The 20,488-nt window shown below is 39.7% G+C and overlaps 3 protein-coding genes across 4 annotated transcripts; 1 reads left to right on the top strand and 2 right to left on the bottom strand.

Annotated features, from left to right (window-relative positions):
• Positions 1-278: 278 nt before the first annotated feature.
• LOC100117055 (UBX domain-containing protein 4) lies at positions 279-3,959 on the bottom strand. 2 transcript variants are annotated; one of them, XM_003424676.5, is made up of 7 exons: positions 3,297-3,959; positions 3,014-3,148; positions 2,600-2,937; positions 2,239-2,514; positions 1,830-2,150; positions 1,217-1,400; positions 279-1,127 (listed from the first exon to the last, which is right to left on the bottom strand). In XM_003424676.5, exons 1-7 carry the CDS (start codon positions 3,376-3,378, stop codon positions 1,111-1,113), a joined length of 1,353 nt encoding a protein of 450 aa, XP_003424724.1. In that variant the 5' UTR covers positions 3,379-3,959; the 3' UTR covers positions 279-1,110. The 2 variants fall into 2 exon arrangements, with proteins under 2 accessions (XP_003424724.1, XP_001601396.2); XM_001601346.5 differs by having other exon boundaries at positions 279-1,086; positions 1,171-1,400; positions 3,297-3,957.
• Positions 3,960-5,942: 1,983 nt separating this feature from the next.
• Positions 5,943-11,790, top strand: LOC100117010 (partitioning defective 3 homolog). The gene is made up of 3 exons (XM_003424670.5): positions 5,943-9,186; positions 10,821-11,345; positions 11,418-11,790. The coding sequence occupies exons 1-3, from the start codon at positions 6,456-6,458 to the stop codon at positions 11,633-11,635; spliced, it is 3,474 nt and encodes a 1,157-aa protein (XP_003424718.1). The 5' UTR covers positions 5,943-6,455; the 3' UTR covers positions 11,636-11,790.
• On the bottom strand, positions 11,763-19,443 carry LOC100116938. The gene is made up of 9 exons (XM_001601254.6): positions 16,126-19,443; positions 15,788-16,035; positions 15,509-15,689; positions 15,148-15,371; positions 14,657-14,835; positions 12,868-12,979; positions 12,598-12,780; positions 12,131-12,373; positions 11,763-12,050 (listed from the first exon to the last, which is right to left on the bottom strand). The coding sequence occupies exons 1-9, from the start codon at positions 19,049-19,051 to the stop codon at positions 11,970-11,972; spliced, it is 4,377 nt and encodes a 1,458-aa protein (XP_001601304.1). The 5' UTR covers positions 19,052-19,443; the 3' UTR covers positions 11,763-11,969.
• Between the last annotated feature and the right edge of the window lie 1,045 nt (positions 19,444-20,488).

Genomic DNA, 20,488 nt, shown 5'->3' with positions numbered 1-20,488 from the left:
CGGCAGTTTCAAGTTTAGGAAAGTGATAATTAAGAACTGGGTGCTTGCTGCAGCGCGCGCGCACACAGGAGCAAGGTATATAAATAGGCGTTGAAAGTCGCCGCGTCAATGTATCGTAAATGATGAATGGGGTGCTCGAGAATTCTCGAGGCTTTTCCTACGGGCTTTTTAATTCTTTGTTTTTTTCTATAACACTGCCGCTTTGCGCAACGTTCTTCCGTTTTTCTCTTCTTTTGTTCTTCTCGTTTCTTAATTAACGGAATTAAAACTGGCCGTGGTCCTTGATAAATATCATTTATTTTGCACCAATAAAGAATAAATTTACATCTTATTCACAAAATGCATTTGATTGAAAATCGTCTATTTGTCTGTGCCTATGTATCTTGATGCTGAACAGCATTAAAAAAGCGTGGGAAAAGAAATTCATTTATAGCTTATTCGCCAACGTGATTATACAGATATTGAGTTAAAATTTTCTGCGTCTACTGCTAGATAGACACGATTTGGCTCAACTCGCTTAATGTGCTCTAATGTATAAGTGTATGATATCAATTTCCTCAACACTTCTCAACCCTTTCAAACTCGTTGCAATAAATACAATACATACAGCAATTCAAACTTAAAAAGTAAGATCGTGACACTAATCATCATCACCAGAATACCAATAAAATTCCATTCAATCCTGCTTATACACAGAAAATTTCACAAAAATAAAATAAAATAAAAGACGTTATATAGAATTCCCAACGTTGGTTCGATAATCTTAAATCCCATACTATTATTCTCGATAATCATTCACGGCTGGAAAGCATTCGAAATTAAATTTAAAATATTATTTACAGAATAATAATAATAATAAACGTTCTGCAATTAAGACGAAATGATAAATTTGTTGGTTTATATTCCTTGTAGAAAATTCACAGATTGTACTATTATTTTTCTCTTTTGTCAAAAACTAAATATTACATCTGTTGCGTTGAATTACCGTTCCATGTGTTATTTTCGTCGTTGTCGTTATCGCCTGAGTGAAGCGTATGGACGTTCCCGCGAGCCCTGATTTTCGAGGCTCCTTGACCACCGAGTCTCCTATACCATACAAAAGTATTAAAATCAACTTTCTTCTGAAACTGAAAGAATACGTTAATTAATTCAAGTAAGAATATAGCAAACCTCGCTCCGATATTTCCAAGTCGTCCAAAAGCTGCGCTTGCATTACCGCCGAGTGAGCTTCCAGGATTTAGATCTTCATTTCCACTATTGTTATCACCTCCGCGCGGCCTGCCGCTAAAGTATCCAACTACATAATTGTATATGCTAACGACGGGTGCTAGAAGTGTCCAAATGAAATGAGAAAAGATCCCGCCACCGTCAGCAGATTTGATTACAGATGCGGGATTACTCTGAAATAATTTTATTTTTTATTTACTTATTCGTTTATTTGAAAACTTTCATGTACAAAATGTAGGTGCGCAGGAGCGATGAACACTACAGATTGAGCGATTTTACAACTAATGTAATACAGAAAATACAAAATCAAAATAATACATGAAAATAATTATAAAAAAGCTGTTTTTGTGTAATGAAAAATTACAACAAAAGAACGGTCTTAACGGTCGTGATGAAGTATTACATATTCTCCAAACCAATTAGTGCTCGTAATGTCGTAATTTTAGACGAAATTTAACAGTGCCATGGGTAGGGTTAGATCTTATTTTTATAGACAAACGATTCAAATGTCTTTGCTTATTTTATATATTAAAATAAAAAAAATTGTTTTCTTTGTTTTTACAGACATTTAAATTATTAGTTAATGAAAAAATTTAGCTTACGGATTTGACTGGTAAAATTAAGATAACTGACGAAGGAACTAAATCCAATTCTAGGAGAGTTTTACTGTCATCAGCAGTGGTAAAATCTTTTCTTGGGAAACATGCTGACATTGAAAATCGTTGGAATGGCAATTGAGCATTTTGAACGACGTATGCTCTTAGGCTACCAAGTGTACTTGATGAATCAAATGTTCCAGTGATAGGACTTCCTGTTGGCAATTTAAACTGGATTCGAGCTTTTGACATATCAGTGGCAGCAGCAGCAGCTTTTGCTCGAGCTTGTGCTTCCTCATCAGTTTTCTTTTGCTGAGTATTTTTCTCCTAGAGAATTTATTATTAGTTAAATTAAATTGTAGTTCACAAGTAATTAGAAAAAAAATTTATGATCATTTTATGCTACGTATAATACCTGCAGATGCATTTCATGCTTCCTCTTGCGCTCTAATTTGTCTTCAGCAATTTGTTTCAATATCTTCTCTCTAGCAGCAGCTTCAGCAGCTTTCTCCCTTGCTCTTTCTTGCTGTGCTTCTCTGATTTCACGATCCTGTTGCTGCTGTCTCAATTTTTGAACGTCCCTTCCCATTTTTCGTCTTTCAATTTCTCTCTCTCTTTCTTTTCGTTCCTCTTCTTCTTGTCTTTTCTTATTTTGCAATTCGATAAGTTCTCTAGCTCTTCTTAATTTTTCCTGAAATAAATTGATTCAAATGAGAAAAGTGACATCTCATTTTATATTTGTAAATTGAGTTGATGAGGTATGTGAAATTAATTACCTCATGTGTGATTTCTGCTGCAGCTCTTTCCTCTGCAGTAAGTTCTGTATTAGCCGTTGCATCATTGCTGCTTGAGTCTTCTGCAGTTTGAGTAGGATTCGATGTCGCAGGCTCTGAACCTTGTGATTTATTAGTTTCTTGACTGTTACTAGGGGAACGTGCTTTTTGTTCAGCGTCAATTAAATTTGCTGATGAAGTAGTTGACTGCGGGTTTGCTTTCAACAAAATGGAATCAATCTTTGCTACCAAGTCCGAGGGTGATAGAGCATTGCCGATAATTTCCAAAGGTGTGCCACTTTCACCAATGAAGAATATGGATGGAACAGGAACCAATTGATCTGGTTATAAAAAGTTGTTTTTCATATTATTTTGATTAATTTTTAAGTAAAATCTACAATAAAAAAAATTGCATACATATTTGAGCAAAGAATCTGTAATTTTCTGATTCACTCTCTAGTCTTATAGCAACAAATTTTTCTGATTCTAGTTTCGATGATACCTCTGAAGAATTCAGACTCCGAGCTACCTCCTGGGAAACATCATCTTTGCCTGAAAATTTAAGCATAATCGAATGACATCTATGCCTCCAGTCGTGCATCATAATCATCATCTAACGGCGCGTATTCCGAAATAGTGTCAAATGTTTAGGCCAAATTTTGCACGTCATGAAACAAACTTAACCTCCAATGAAACAAACCTTCAACGAAAACAACAAAAACGGCTTTCTTAGCTTTCGATGCAGCTATTGCTTCGGCGATGCCACCCTGGAACCACTTCATTTTGCTTGATGATTTTGCAGGTTTTGCGATTTTTTTCCAGAGTTTTCTTATTTAAATGACGTAATTGTGATTTAGTCCTTCGGCTACTGGGAATTTAATGTATCAGCTCGGCGTTTCGACTTGCTGCGCGATTTATGATGTGGCTCTCAATTCAAAGTTCCGAGAAATCGAAGAGAACAGCTGTGCATCAGTCTGGCCATGTTGGCGATTCGAGCGCTACGTTCGTTCGCCGTTGAGAAAAAATTTCGCTGACGCGGTTTACAATTGCGGGAATCGCGCAAAGAATGATATATAAGTATAAGTTTCGGTTGTAACATGTGTTCCAAGTGAAAATACTTCACAACTTCTTACAAATCATTGATTCAAGACGTATGTATGTGTATGTGTAATTTAATAATGAAATATATTTTGGAAGGAAACTAAAGAAATGTTGCTAATGTCAACGCCAGCAATAAGATTTGATAAAATCTTTCGAAGGCTAAGAAACTCTGCAAGCAATGTGTCAATGCGAACGTAAACAGTTAATTAAACTTCATTATCAAATGCTAGCGAGAAATGCAGTGAAATGAAATTTGTTCTGTGCGCGGAATCTGGAATTCGGGACCGTCCGTATGATACTCAAGAGAGCTATAGTGACGGTCAAGAATTTGACAGTGCCGTACATTGTTGTCGACTTGAGGGATCCAAAGTGCGGTGCCTCGGTTTTGCACGTGTGGTAGTTTTTGATTTTTAATTCGCCGAGCTGTCCAAATATTCTCGGGGACAATGTCACAGATTATCAACAAAAGTGAGTAGTTTGTCACATATTTGTTATTGCGAAATTGTGTGTAAAATTACATTTACAAGTCCCCATGAGTGCTGTTTGTTGTTGAACTGATTCTGCCGTGCACAGGGCCGTAGCATAAGTGTACTTAAAAACAAGAATAATTTGAAAATATTGCGTGATTATTAATGACAAATGACTTAAATTTCGTATATTTAATTTCTTCTATAGTTTTATTTTTGTTGCGTTTTATATTATACTAGAAAATATAAATATTGTTGAATTATATAAAAGATAGTATTCTAACCTATGATTTATGATTTTAATAGAATAGCATTACGAAAAACGTCGTTACAATGTTTTTCTGCTATATATAACTTGATAGGATACATTATAAGTATTTCTAAAGAAATCATCATGTTAAGTAATTAACGAGACCATACATCTGTTAATTAAAAATTTTTTGTTGTCGAATGCGTTTATGTAGACATTGATATTGACTTATCATCTTGCGTTACATATAATAGACCAAGAGATTGCATACAAGCCTTCAATATTAAACATATTACTTATAAGTACAGTATTTATAAAGTATCGAGTTTAATACATTAAACAAATATTTGTGTATCAAAATTTGTTATTTTTTTCCTTTACTTGTCACATAATAGACCACTCTTTAATTCAAAAAGTTTAAAATTTAAATATCTTGAATGCAGCAGACAATGGAATTCATCCAAAACCTGGCATTTATTTTTCAAATACAAAGTTAAAATAATTTGAAATTTGTCGCTACTGCATAACAACCTAATTACTTCATAATTTCTTCGATGCTAGCTTGTAATAATGCTACATTATTTTATCATTAATCATACATTTTCTAATAGTATGTAAATTATAGACACATTTTTCTCCGGACTAACACAACTATAAAAAATTGAATAGGATTTTTTAATTATTTTGACACATATTATATAACATTACAGAACTTAGTTTTCATTGTTGGAAACATCAAGTTAGAGACAATTGTAGCACAAAATCCTTTTGTTTTTATAGTTGTTTTGATATTATTTTTCAATTATACTATTTTTTTATATAAAATATTTTTGGTATCGCAAAAATTGTCATTTTACACTATATTAAATTTAAATTTTTGTAGGCCTAGTCAAATTTTGAATAGTGTATGACTTTGTAATATCCTGATGATTTTAGTTTTTGAAATTTAATGCAATTTAGTATGATTAAAAATAATTGAATTTTTATTCAAGATTTGTCTTTGTACAGATTTTATAAATTCATGAGAATGTTTAATATCTTTTGCTTCATTATTAATATATTTATAATCATTACCATTAAGTACGTTTTCAAAGTTTTTTAGCTGATTATAAATAAATGTCGAACTCAAGTAAAAACATTATCAAACAAACGAATAAATTTTTTTTATTAATCTACGAAAAAAGTCATTATTTACTGTATTTTTTTAATTTAAAAGAATAACATTCAGTGATATTTATTTAAAATAAATTTCAATAGGTTTGGTGATTTCCACATAATATGAAAAATAAATGCTTTATGTTTATGAATAATTCTTATAAATCAAAGCAATACTACATTTTTACGTTTACTGTTAAGTAAATCTTTATTGCCCGTCAAATAGCAATTATTTTTAACTCAATGATTAATTATTATAAAGTTTCATATAATTTAGGTAGGGAAACGTATTTTATGTATTAGATACTTTATGCTCAGTAGATGGCGCTTTATAACGGATCCACTACATATATGTTTTACATAGCGGTGGCACTTTCTTCAATGTTCATGCCGCACACAGTCGTTTGTCGCTGTTCGTTGTTCCGTACGTGTGGAACGCCGCGGAAACAAAAACGTCGTAATGGCGTAGTGCGTCTGTCCTTGCGTATTTTCCATAATCGCGTTATAGTTTTTCGTTCGTTTTAAAGTAGTTTTTTTTACATTATACTTATAAGTGTTTCATCCGAATAATAGCAAAGAACGAAGAGCGACGTAATGTTAATCGATAGTGCAAGCAAATCAAGGAATTCACGACGTTTATCAAGTTGGAGTCACGAGTGCGTCGCGTCACTGATTCATTCTTAGGAGATGGGAGTGAACAATACAAATAAAACGTGATATTAATGCACCTGTTGCTTCTAATGCTTCCAATCTAATAAATAATTTCACTACATTCCAATACTGAATTAAGTAGCTTGGTATTCTGCTGCAATTCACATGCGCTCCATTTGAGTCCACAGACTGTGATTATCTTACGCTTACCTTGTAATGCCAAGGCAAAGTAAACATGAAGGTAACCGTGTGTTTTGATCATATACGAGTTGTTGTGCCTTGTGGAGATGGCAGTCTTCTTGTCAGGGACCTCATGCATGAGGCTATGCTTCGATACAAGAAAGCCACAGGAAAAAGTGACAGTACATTGACTATTAACAGCTTATCTTCATTGACTGGTGGTGGAATCCTCGATCCAGACGACAGATTATGTGATGTTGCAGATGACAGAGAGCAAATTGTTGCTCACTTTGCTGGATCTGATGTAGTACATGCAGGTGGGGATGGAGCGAGTTCTGTTGGGACCAATAGTCCTGATTTTTTTCATACAGATACTAAGGAACATCGCATGTACACAAGTAGATCCACTGGTAACATCAAAAGAGAGAGTACTAAAAGATTATCAATGCATGTACTTTCTTCAAGAGAACCGTGTTTAACAACTTATTCTGCACTTTCACTTCCTCGTGAATCCCGACGCAAGGAACCTCTCGGACAAGACGCAAAAGCTTTGTATGAAATGCCAAACTTGAAGCCAGACTTACTAGATCAAGGAGAGATTTGTGAAATAATTATTAAAAATGAAGCAGGACCACTTGGACTACATGTTGTGCCTTGTTATGACTTATTAGGAAATGATCAAGGACTTAGAGTAGAAGGAATAGAGCCTAATGGACGGATAGCTAAAGATGGTCAAATAGATTTACATGATAAAATTATCAGAATAAATGGACACAATCTATTAAGAATACCATTTTCTAAAGTTCAAGAAATTTTTCGATCGTGCATGAATGAATCTTGTTTGAAAATATCCGTATTAAAACATAAAAAATCTCCGCAAGATAAAAATATACAGAAGACTTTGGGAACTTCCAGTAGCTCAGAAAAAACTGGAGAAAATGACGACAGCATAAAGCGGTTGCAATGTGCTAATTATAATGTACTACAAACAGCAAATACTCGTAAAATAGGAAAAATGATTGAGATTGAACTAACCAAGGGAAACAATGGATTGGGTTTCAGCGTTACCACAAGAGATAATCCTGCTGGAGGTCACTGTCCAATTTATATCAAAAATATACTTCCTAAAGGTGCTGCAGTTGAAGATGGTAGATTGAAGCCAGGTGATCGGTTACTTGAAGTTAATAATTTAGAAATGACAGGAAAAAGTCAAGCTGAAGTTGTTGCATTGCTCCGAAGTATTCCACCAGGTGGCAAGGTTCGTTTAGTTGTATCTCGACAAGAAGAAGTGTGCGCCAATACATCTGATACTCCTGATACATCTAAGAACTGGAAATCTCCACAAGATTCTCCTACAAAGAAGAAAGAAGAAGCAGAAGCATATGATAAGTGCAATTACAAAACTACACAGGTAGCCAATGATGTTGTTTTATCTCCAAGAAAGAATCGAATGATTCTTACTTTAGACATTCCAGTTCATGATTCTGAAAAGGCTGGTTTGGGTGTCAGTGTTAAAGGTAAAACTAGCACTGCTGAAGACAGCAGCAATACGGATTTGGGTATTTTTATTAAAAGTGTACTTCATGGAGGTGCAGCCTCAAGAGATGGGAGATTACGAACAAACGACCAATTACTTCTTGTCAATGGAGTTTCATTGGTTGGATTATCCAACTCCGATGCTATGGAAACTTTGAGAAGGGCTATGTTTAATACAAATAGTTCTATCACTGGCGTTATTCAACTTGTAATTGCTCGAAGACTTTCTTCGTACGATACTTCTAGTAACTCGGAAAAAAACTTTTCAGATAAGGTTTCCCCATCTACATGCAAAGATTCTTCGAGTAGTGTCTTCATAATGAATTCTAATACAAAACAAAATGATGGACACGTCAAGGAAAAAAATAATTTGAATTCTCAAACAGATATTTTAGACAATAGCTTGCTTGCAGCATCAGCCTCACCATGGAATCCTGTCATTGATAGGCTTACAGAACAATATAATAAAAATAGTCTAAGAAATGAAAGCTACTGTATTGCAACGAACAAAACATGGATGGATCCAGTCAGTATTGCAAAAAAACTAAGTATTGGTCAACGGGATGATCATTTGAAATCAGTATTAGCAGAGGAGTCTAACGAAAATTCTCACAGTTCTAACACAGAGCCTAAAAAAAGTGCTGATGACAAGGACAGCCAGTATTCTGGAGATCCAGCATATGACAGTCAACTATCGCTTGAAGAGTTTACTTCACCAACAAACAAATTTTCTAGAGATGCTTTAGGAAGACAGAGCATGTCAGAAAAAAGACATGCCGCCCTTGATGCCAAAAATACAGACACCTACAAAAGAAACAAAAAAATTCGCGAAGGCAGAGATAATAATAATAAATCTGACGAGCAAAAAAATCATAGTAAGGACTACAAAGCTGACAGTTTTGGAACAACAAACAGTAGCAAATCATCAATTGGAGAGAGTTCGAAGCATTCCCAGCCCGAGTATTTATATACCATTCCAGGACCAGGAAGTAACAATAAGCTCACATTACCAAGAAAGCATTGGCTAGTTGATGATGTTCACACTGCTGAGGTATCCAACAGTAGTAATAATAAAGAAGATCAGGGTTTCACAAACGCTCGAGGAGACATCAAACAGGCGTCGTTGAATTCTGCTCTAGACGATCGGTACAAGAGGTCTAGAAGGAAGGGAATCAGGTCCATGCTGCGCCTCGGAAAAAATCGAAAGTCGCTTAATTTTGGCGATAACATTGAAAATCGTCATGAGTCCAGTAATTATTGCAGTGGGACGATTAACTACATAGCATAATTAAAAAAAGAAAAAAAAGAAGAAATTTCAAATATGCGTTTTCGAAAAAATCTAAGAAAAAAATTTTAAATCATGTTAGATAGTGCATGAGCGTCTTGTATGCGTTTATCTATTCTTTTATTATATATACATTTTTTACTGTCAAAAGACGATCAGTGCACTATCACTTTGTAAGTTTTTCTAGAAACTATTCCAAAGTGCCTTATGTCTGCTGGAAGGAAACGAAATCGATAGAATTAATGAATTTTTGTAAATATAATTTTGTACTTCACTTTGATGTTTATTATACATATGGCAGAGCGAACGAATCATGTATCTTATTTTGTGGATAATGTTTAGCACGAAGCCTTAAACGTCACGCGAATTCGACAATTAGGAAAAATGCAAATCGTATATTGCAAATTTCATCGCCCACATAAAATTGTAAATTCCAAACCAAATGTAAATTTTATAAGTAAATAATCAATGCGTATTAAGGGTCTTAGATTGGATGAAGTTTTTAATTATTTTAGGTGAGACTTTGTTGCGACTATTGTTAACATGACTGAAGTATTTCATTTACCAGACCAGAATAACAGCTGATAACTTTATATCATTTATTGTTCAAACAGTTAAAAAAACTTAATTACTATATTTTTCTAGCCTACAAGCAGTAAAAATAATTTATTGAATTATCGTGTACTTAATAGTTAAGACATTTTTAGACATTGGCTATTTGAAAATGTATTATTAAATTATAACTGGGGGGTTTATGATTGTGCAAATTAAAAAATAAAATCAACTCTTTGTCACTGAACATACTAAACACAAAAATACCATATACAAATTTAATTTAATTTTTAATAATTTTACTTCACTGCAAAGCTCTGCACAAAATTCTAAACATTGTTGTAACAATGGTATAGCGATATCTTGTATGCTTGTATAGAGTTTTGCAGTGGAGTAAAATTAATTCTTGTGTTGAAAATATTTGTGTAAAATTTTTCCGTGTAGAAAAATATGTTTGTATTTTTGTTTATATTATGTTTGGTATAAACTCTTTTTGAATTGGTTTATTCTTTGAATAATTTAAACAAATAGATTTAAGATCAAAAGTGACTGAAAACTTCTACAAAAAAAAAACGAAAAAAATGTTATTAGTTTTTAAAAGTTTGTCGAAAAGGTCATCCAGAGTACCCTATATAATATAGGTTGGCTCTTATTGTAAGACAAATAAAAAGTAAATAAAACGGAACTTTGTACGAATTTCTATAATTATTTTGTCTTTTGATAAAACCTATAGACCGTAACTATATTATACAATATATTTTTGCATTCATATTTTCCATGAATTGCTTATAGCATATTAAAAAAAACAGTATAAAATTTAGTCTAAAAAATAAATTTCAGCATGGCTTTTATAATTATTCAAAGAATATATTTATTGTATACAAAAAGAGCATTCGTTTTCAAACTTAGTTTACTCATATTGAAAATATTCTGATCAGCATATATGCCTCCTGTTTCATCAAAGGATTAAAAATGAAATATTTCAGTTTAGGTCGAATAAGCATATTCATTAGTGTTTTTATTGACCGAATTTTTCATCTTTTACAGCATTTCAACCAATCCGAAGATCAGTTTTCACACAACAGAAGCGATTTAGAGGAAAGATCAACATCCAGCGACCAAGACCCCCGCATCATGAAAGAGGAAAAGTTTTGAAGTTCATCACTCCTTTCATATCGAATCCAGATACTCAAAAACCATTGAAGGAACGCTGTAAACGGATCTCTCAGACAGTCATGCAGAAAACAAAACCTATTAACCCATATGATGTAATAATAGCAAGAGAATGCCTCAATTGGTTTAAGACCTCAAGAATGGTCGCCATTTTGCATGCAAATTCCATCAAATCAGAGCAACAGTTTGAATATGCTGTACCACTCAAGAGGGCGAACATGTACTTTAAAGGATACCAACCAAGTATATTAAATTTAGCCTTGAAAGACAGCAATTACGAGGCAGTTTTGAAGTTATGCTTGCCGACTATGCCTGTCTCTTACTTTGTCTTTAGTCCAGAAACAAATGTCCCCAAATTGGTCCAAATTACGAAAAGAACACCTCAACTTATTTTAATGGGTAAATAATAAATTCAGTTTCTCATAATCGAATTGGTTTTACATGTCTATTAATTTAAATATTGTCTTCCAGCTGGGATTCTTGACGGCAAGTTTTTGCGCCTCAATGACTTCATCAAATATGGTTCATTGGATCTCGTGACTGCACAAGCTGGTCTTGTCCAAGTCTTACGTACTGCAGCTGGAGGAAATCTAAATCAGCAGTTGACGCATCATCAATCTACTTTGGTTACCCGGTTAAAACAAATATGTACAAAAGAAGAAGATAAACCCTGTGATGCGAATGAGTAATTAACGGTGCCTTTACGTTTTTTTTTCAAACCATATCGATAATTTATTACGCGTTATAGGTTTACATAAAGCTTTACGTAAACTGCGACTAGATTCCTTTGTATAAGAATATAAATAAGAGTATTAATTAAAATTGAAATTAGGCCCTTAATTAATTATATTTTATCACTCTGTTATTCTTTCACATTTTCTCCTCTCGCGCAACTAGCGTTTGACTCGAGATTCTTGATTAATTGAAAACATCTATGGATATAGTCTGTACATCTTGGCTATTTTCTCTCGATCGGATAAAGGTCGCTTTATCCGATGGAAACAATAATAAGCTCTCTCGTTCTCAGTGACAATAATTGCATTTCGGATGACACTTGACGCCGTTCTCGCCGCATCGGCAGCCACCTGAAGTATCGCCTTTGCCCTGAAACCCAAATAAAGAAAAATAATCTTTTGTTTTATATTTTTCATTTGAATTGAACTCGAAGTCGTAGAAATACTCACTCCGGGGCCCCAGCGCGGACCGCGAGTCACCCAGCATATTTCAGTTTTGCACATAGAGCAACGAAGCCAGTCGCAGCCCCATTTTTTCATTAAAACCACTGCACAAGTGGGACAGGGTAGGGCTTCGCCACGCTCGACCATCTCTTCGAGCATCGCCGCTGTTCGCTTGGACTCGTGGTCGGTTTCTTTTGAGTATTTAAGCTCTTCTTGGTACTGACGGCAATTCTTTCCCATGTGAACGGCCTGTTGCACGTTGAACAAAATATGGATTAATGATCATTTTTGGTTTTTTAATTTTATTTTGTGTAAAAGTATTCAAAGATTCAATTTATCATCATATTTTTTTAAGTAATATACATTGCGATTCAATTGATGTACCTGGGCATCGCAATGTTACATTTTTTGTTCAAGACGTAGTGCTTTTCAAATTGAGTCAACAAATTAAGCGATATGTAGTTATAGCTCACCTGGCAGGTAAGACAGTTGTTGACCTTGCAGACCGGACAGAGGAAGTTGTTGACGTTGTCGTCGTAAATGCACCATCCTGGGCAGTCGGGTGTTTTGCAGTGGAAAGCGTTCTTGCCGGCGTTGTTCTCCGCTTGAGCTATGGATTTGGCGAGGTGCTGCTGGTAGACTTCGGGCGCGACGAGCTGCAACAGTAGTTTAAGTGATAAGAGATTGCAAGCAAAGAATTAATGAACTCTTATAACCGCGTGTATAGATGGAATCAGACTTACGGCCTTGATCTCGCGCTCCTGAAGAGTCGACTCGCACGTGTAATCTGCGTCCCGGTAAGGACACTTAACCTCGGCCTCTTCACAGTATCGCACGGTATTGGCTACGCATAATCTGAAATCAAATTTTTTATTTATTCACGAATCAACTATAATAGCTACTTGATTGTCCTGAAAAGCGGGACTAAAGTAGCTTTTTATTCCCTCATATTTTTTTTCCGCATTTGAAGAAATAAAGTTATAAATGTATACATTTTCAAATTTTAGTTTGTTTTAACAATGGATGTGTAGGTCCGATTTTTCAAGACAACAAAGCGGCTACACAGTTAAGTCGTGAATATAAGTTCTACTTATATGCAACACGGGACTAAAGTCAATCGCAATCCCTCGGGTGATTACGGGGTACAGTAAACTCAGCCGCGGGAATAATCTACGACTTTAGTCCCTTGTTGCATAATGTGTACTATTATTATTATTTAATTTTTATGAGTAAGCGTTTCGACTCATATTCTTTTTATTTTTATATGTAATTATACTATTATCCGATCCTAATAAATATTGAGTTCTTGCTTTCTGCTTACGAATTTCAGGTAAGGTAAGTTTGAATTGAATGTCAAGGCATTAGATGAAGTTTAACTCTGATGTACCGTAATCTAGATTGATTTTAGAAGCTCCATAGTTTTTTTTTGCCCAAAAATGAGTTTTTTACTGTATCAAAAATGCTCAAAAGCTTTTTTAAAAATCGGAGTGTTGAATTTTGTGTTTTTAGTCGCAACCTAGTACGCAAGAGACTAGCGAGTAACCCCATAATTCAACGTCTTTTGTTTGCAATATTTCATTTAAAAAATTATAAAAATTTCTCAAAATTTAGGTATCTTCCTCTTTCTGTATCAATTATGAGTGCAAAATTTGAGAAAATATTACAATTAAATAAAATAAAAAAGTTGAAAAAGTTAAAATATTTGGTTGAACCTCACCTATTAAACTTAATTGCAGTAATACATTTTTAATCTTAAGATACAGCAGCAAAAGGACAACCTAATTTGAGCATTTTTTGTTGTGATACTAATTTTTCCAATTTTTTAAAAAATTGGTAAATTATATATGCTATACGATTTATTAACAAAATAACAGAAAATATGTACCCAATGACCTATACTACTTTAGGAAAATCTGAAATTCTACGTGCTATAAAAATATCTTGAAGCCCATCGGTAATGAACTATATGGTCGAATCTAAGATTCACTATAATATTTCTTTTAGTTTCAATGTATCTCAATGTGGAAAAAATTGTTATTCCTATTAATTAAATAAGAATGTTACACTATTATAATGATAGAAACTTCTATCCTCAGGGTATAATAATAATAATAGTATATTACGACACTAGTGCGGTAAAGTTATAGTTTCACCCTCGTGGGGACGTTATCGCCCGAGCGAAGCGAGGCTGATAAGTCCCCACGAGGGTGAAATCCCTTTACCCCCCTAGTACCGTACGATATTTTATGACACAACGTGCGTAAACCGAGATTTAGCGAGTGCATTTTTTCACGAGCGTGGCATAAATCGAGGTTCACGCCACGGCGTGTCATAAAAGTAATTTTTTGACCGTTTTTACGGATACTTTTTAACGTATCATTATCGAACTGAATACGAATAAAAAAGAAGTATTTACATTTTTCATTCGTTACGCATCACCGGAGATTGATTTGATTCCAAGTTTTTCCGGAATTTCTCACCCAAATCGAACACACACCTTGTAAATCATTTACAGAGTGAGTAAGTATTTACCTGCAAAATGAGTGTAGACAGTCCCTCAGTATGACACCTTCGTTGGGAACGGTAATCATAAAGCAAACAGGACACTCGATAGGCTCAGTGTTCAAGATAACGTCACAGTTCTCGAGGGACATCAGCTCTTCGTAGCGCTTCAGCTTCTCTTCTTTCGTGAGTTCAATCTCCTCCTTCACCTGGAAAAATTCATAATGTTTGCTTTTGTCTATTATCATCCGAGTTCACGCCGAGAAAACAACTATTGGCCAGAAGCCAGTTTCTCGCGCGTTTATTGGTATCGCAATGCTGATATAGATTCATTTTTGTTTGCAAAGCGAATCCGTCCGTTCCACAAAGATATATTTACTCTGATTATATGGAATCGTTATATTTTTTACATATCGTTCGGAAAGAATGAGTTCAACTTTTTTACCCGATCGCTATACAGAACCAAAATTTTGTTTGCCCAATATATCCTTGTACTTCACCAATTAAATTAATAATCTTACTTCTTCAACTTTAGCCTCAGCTTTCGCTTCCTCCACGGTACCCGCAGCTTCGGGTTCGGGCTGAGCTTGGGGCTCTGGCCCAGGCTCAATTTCCGCTTTTATCTCGTGAATCAGCTCCTGCTCGTCATTCTTTTCATTCATTGCAACCTCCGCCACTTCCACTTCCTTCTTTTGCTCTTCTTTCTCCCGCTTCTCCGTTTTAATCGCCTCTTTATCCTGCAAATCTAAAAGTAATTCATGCCGAGCGATGGCGTTTTTCTTCTCCTCGTACTTTTACTCATCTCGCGCAAGCGTCATGTGTCGTGCTTTTTATTTCGCATTACCCCGTACACGCAGTTTTCTATACATATTCGTAACGTACCTGGTGGCGCGACTAAATACAAGAATACAGGTGATCCCTCAACGGCTTGCAACTCCTCGAGACTCGATTCATCATTGTCAGCTAAATTTTTGCCGATAATCCAGCGCTGCACGTTCGCCGGTATCTCGAACTCAATTTGAATTTTGGCCTTCAGCTGCGCCACCGTCATGTTCGCGGGAAGCTAAAGTACAAACAATTTGCAATTTAAAACTGAATGTACCGAGGATCATGGTGACTTATCTCAATAGCTAGGCTGATGCAGAGTAACGTGATTCTCACCTGTAGTGGTATGGGCCCCTGATGTGCTTGTTTATCCTCTATGTACATGCTGAGATTGAGCTTTCGCTTGGCGGTACTAGATCGCTGTCTCACGACCGAGCAGTGTATCTTCAGCTGAGCCAATTCTTTAGCCAGACCAGCCGCTAGCTGGTGATGGCCCGATGCGATAGCCGCCTCCAGTTTCCGCAGCAATCGATTTACCGCCAGGGTGTTCATGCATTGCTTCTTTATCTCCTCGAGTTTTTCACCTGTTGGTTTTGGAAGAGAACAAAAATATCAGTTTCAACTTATATAGTTAACAACATTTTTCACGCTAATCGGAGTATAAGGAATACTACCTTCGTCGCTCCTCTCGGTTTTCGAGCTGCCCGTCCTCTCCAACCTCGGCTTATCGATATCCTTGGCAACCCCTCCAGTGGCGCCTCTTGGATCGATTCTTACCGATTCAACTTTTTCAGTACAGTGCACATTTGCGTACGTGTTATCTGGACGCGCTCGTTTGATCTCCGCGAACTCGGTGTCCTTGATCAGCTGATACGCGTTGCCGGGAGCTGTCTTCTTCTCGCTGTCCATCGGTCTGACCGGTGCAGGATTGCTAGCCGCGATCTCCGTGACGATCCTCCGCACGTTGCCGCTGGTCTGCACTCCAGAGGACACCTTCGTCGAGGTCGGCTTCGGCCCGATCCCCGAGGTGGACGGTTTGTTCGTTTGAACGGTATCAGCTGGGTCGTCTCTCTCGGGACTTCTCTTGGGCTTGGGCTTGGATCGCTTGGGCAAGCTGTGCTTCATCTCCTTCAGCATTTCCTTCAGCTCCATCGTCGTTTTATCGTCTACGCCGCTGATTCTCTTCGTTCTACCGGTCTCCTTGCTGCTGCTGCTCGCGCTCTCCGTCGAGTCCACCGACGTGTTGGTCGATTTACCGGGCGGTGGGGACATGCTCTTCGCTGCCTCGGCGTCTTTCTCCGCGTTCACCAGAATGTCCAGCACTTTGGCCACTTGGTTCGAGATCGAGGTCTCAGTGGGGTTGCCTGAGCTGCTCCTCGTGTTGGCCGGCCTTGAGTCTCTACTCCTCAGCTGTCGATCGATCTCGTCGAAGATCTTGCTGAACTCCCGGTTGAACTTGGCCAGTTCCTTGTCTCTCTGATTGGGCTTGTTTAGAACCACCGGCGAAGGGCTCCTCTCCTTCTTCAACTTGTCCTCGTCCGTCAGTCGAGGTCTGTCATCGAGCTCGCGCCTCAGCTTCGCGATCCCCGTGGCCACGTCGTCCAGCTCTGCCGCCAGAGTCTTGGCAAATTCGGCGTTGCTCTTGTCCAATTTTGAATTCTGACTCACAGTTGGCGTTGTCGTCGTCGTCGTCGTTGTCATCGTTGTCGTCGACAGCGGTTTTATTTGCGCGATCACAGGAGCTTTTGGCGAGTGCACCACCTCCGTGAAGATCGCGGCCGATTCTCTTTTCGGCGCCGCCGCCTGCGTCTGCAACGGCAGGAAGTACCTGGACAGGTCCCTATCCCTGTCGTCGTGCTCCCTTCGATCGTTTCCGCACTCTTGGCTGAACCTTTTGGCCTTGGCCTTGGGCGAGGAGCTGCTATTCCGACCGAAGAAACTCGAGCCTCCTATCGCGTTGAACTTAGATATCAGCGCTCTGGTGCTCCTCCTCGGCGAGCTCTCCATCGAGGAGTTCACGATTTCCTGGACCATGTCTTCGCTGGCGCCCATACGGCGCTCGAAGTCCTCGTCCAGTCTGGCAGCTTGGAGGATCATTGACGCACGGTTGCGCGCCTGCTCTTCCTGGACAATAGCAGCCGCCTCCTTGTCCAGCTCGCTGATATTCGTCAGAATCGACACACCCGACTTGCGCTTGTTCTCCTTCTTGTTTTTGTCGTCCGCCGAACGCTGGAAAAAACCCAGTCGTGACAGCGAACCTTCGAAGGGGAACGATGACGACAGACTTGAGGACGTTGACGCCGGTGACGCATTCTCGTCCTTGGCGTCCGCGGGAGGCACGGGCGATGGTAGCCTCCTCAGGAAGTCCCCACCTCCTCGTCTGGTACTGGTAGAGTCCCTGGAACCACCACTGGATTCGTGGAAGACGTTGCGCTTGTACCAGGGCCTCGGCATCATGGAGCCCAGCTTCACTCCGTTCTTTCCACTGTCCTTGGTCTGAGTACTGGCGGTGGTGCTCGCCGCGGTTCCGCTGTCCGAGTCACCGTAAACGAAAGTCACGGGTGTCCTGGGCTCGGACTTGGGGCTTCCACACACGTTCTTCTTCGACAGTAGGACGCCACGGCGCAGCACCAGCGTGTCGTTACTGATGATCGGACAGTCGGTGACTTTCAGAGTCAGCAGCGAGTCCATACCAGCCGCGGACGCCTCTGACGACAGTGTGTTCTGGTTGCTGGACTGAGGCGTTGTGGTGGCGTTGGTGTTTCCGGGAGGTTTGGGCGCCGGTCTGCGCTTGCGTCTGCCACCGGCGGGGTTGACGCGCACCACATCGGCGTTGGCGGCGGTCGGTGGATCGGGCGCTCTTCGTTTGCCCTTCACGTGCACCCTCCGCGCGCTCGACGTCAGCGAGGAATCCGAGGTCAGGGTGTCCCCGTTGAACTTGTGGTTATTGTTATTGGCGGCGGTTCTTCTGTCCTCGGCGAAGGCTCGGGGGCCGCGGCCAACGGCGGGTATGCTGTCGTAGGAGATGAAGGCGCTGTTGACCACCGGGTGCAGGGAGTACCTGGTCTCGATGTCCTGTCGCTGAGAGAACGCCGTGGGCAGCGTGCACGTGGCCGCCTGAACCCTCCTCTTCAGCAGACCATCGCCTCTGCGCTGCTTCTCGACGAGCTTGACCGCGCCGGGCGCAAAGGGTCCTACCGCGGGCCCGTTGGACCGGGAATCCCGATGCCTCAGCAGGGCGTCCGCGGCGTCCCTCTTGGTTCCGCTGTGAAAAGCGAAGCTGCGAACGGTCGCTGTGCTGTAGAAGGTGTCGACGCTCGAGGAGCTGCTGCCGGAGCTGGAGCTCGAGCCGCGTCGCTTGTGCCTTCGGAAGAGCTGATGTCGGTGGGATCGCCGCCTGTGCTGGTGACGGTCGGCCGAGGAGGTCGAGTCGCGCCGCTTGACGAACCACCTGAACAGCGAGAACCTGTGCTGGTGATGCGGCGAGCCAGCAGTCGCGGATGAGTCCGGGTGATGGTGATGGTGCCAACTGGTGCGCTGCGGACGGCCGCCATCGAAGGACTGCTGTTGTGTCTGCAGAGCGCTCATGTGCTCGACCATTTCGCGCTAACTCGTCGTCGGCCGCTCGCTCACACACATATCCGGCCGTCGCAAGATGCACTTCTCATTCGCGAGTCGTCGGGCGGTTTTCTTTATTTAGACCTCGGGTGGCGCTCCGTGTGCTCACTCCGTGCGCGCGTGTGTAATGCGTGTGCCTTCAGCTACTCCTTATTCCAGAACGCTGCATATCTTCGACGATCGACGAGGAGAGATGCAATACCGCTGGTACACTTGGACTGGATAAGGTAGACGAGGTGACTCTAATACCGGGGAACGTCGACTGCGAGGAGAGAGAGAGAGAGAGAGAGAGAGAGAGAGAGAGAGAAAGACGACGACGATCCGATCGTCCGCGGTTCGGTCACATGTTGACGGGCGGCGATTGCAAATAAACTAACGCCTCGGATTTTCATCCGAGGAAAGCCTTCCCCGAAGCAGCAGCGCCGCCGAGATGCTGAACTCTGCCGAGCGACAAAGATACACCCGAGTCTTGGGGTTATTAATAGACTGGCGCTCAGTCATTCTCTCTCGCTTCGTTCCCCGGTCCTACACACGCTGGTTATTTTCAAATCCACGCTACACACTTTGCATTGCGCGCGCGCGTGCGGCCGCCGAGATGTATATAAATGCATGCGTGTGCGCATCCGACTTATGGATGACAAGTGGGGAGAGAGGACGAGGTTTTTCAGTGATTATAAAAACGGAAACACTGCTACTTGGAGGGAAAAGAGTAACTTATACTCTTTGCACGCGGGAGGCTAATCAATCGCGCGCTTAGGATTGCGGTTCGCGGGGGCTATATAATAGGAGAGTTTTGTTTGCTTCCGAGAGGATGAGTTGTAGTTTTATATTTGTAAAAACGGTTCGATTGTTGCCGCGTTCCTAAAATAAACATCGGGAAGAGGGCGAGAAGCTTCGAGTAATCAATTCAATTATGAAACTTTTCAATATTTAAAAATACCTCCGAACCACACTGCAGCGCGACGATGATTTAGAGAATAAAACTCTCCCTCTCTCTTCCTTGTGAGGAAGACACTCGAAAGAAACAAAATCCTCGCGCAAGCCCACCCGTCCGCTGAAAGCTCTCTTTGCGCAAAAAAAGCTCGCCGCCGCGCGTATCTTTTGAGTCACTTTACCTAAAAATACCTATTCCCTCGCTAGCGCGCCCGCTGCCGTATAGCCGCACTCGTACATCCGAAAACACGCGCGCATTAGAGGAATTTTTGCGCGGGCGCGGCAGTCAACAAATAAACACCTTGGTTCTCTCTTGCCCACGTAGGCTTCGTCGCGTTGTAATTCAATAGGAAAAATCTGGTATTTTTCCCGCGAAGATAAGGCGCCTCCATTGAAGGCAACCCGTCGTAGCGGCCCGTTAGACGGCCCGTAAAAAGCCAGGCATTGCAAGCTCCGATGCTTCTAATCTAATTAAAAGACCTAGAT

The sequence above is a fragment of the Nasonia vitripennis genome, chromosome 5, assembly GCF_009193385.2.
Source record: "Nasonia vitripennis strain AsymCx chromosome 5, Nvit_psr_1.1, whole genome shotgun sequence".
In the NCBI taxonomy this organism is placed as follows: Eukaryota; Metazoa; Arthropoda; class Insecta; order Hymenoptera; family Pteromalidae; genus Nasonia; species Nasonia vitripennis.
Note: the sequence above shows the minus strand (reverse complement) of the source record. Positions and strands in the feature narration are given on the sequence as shown.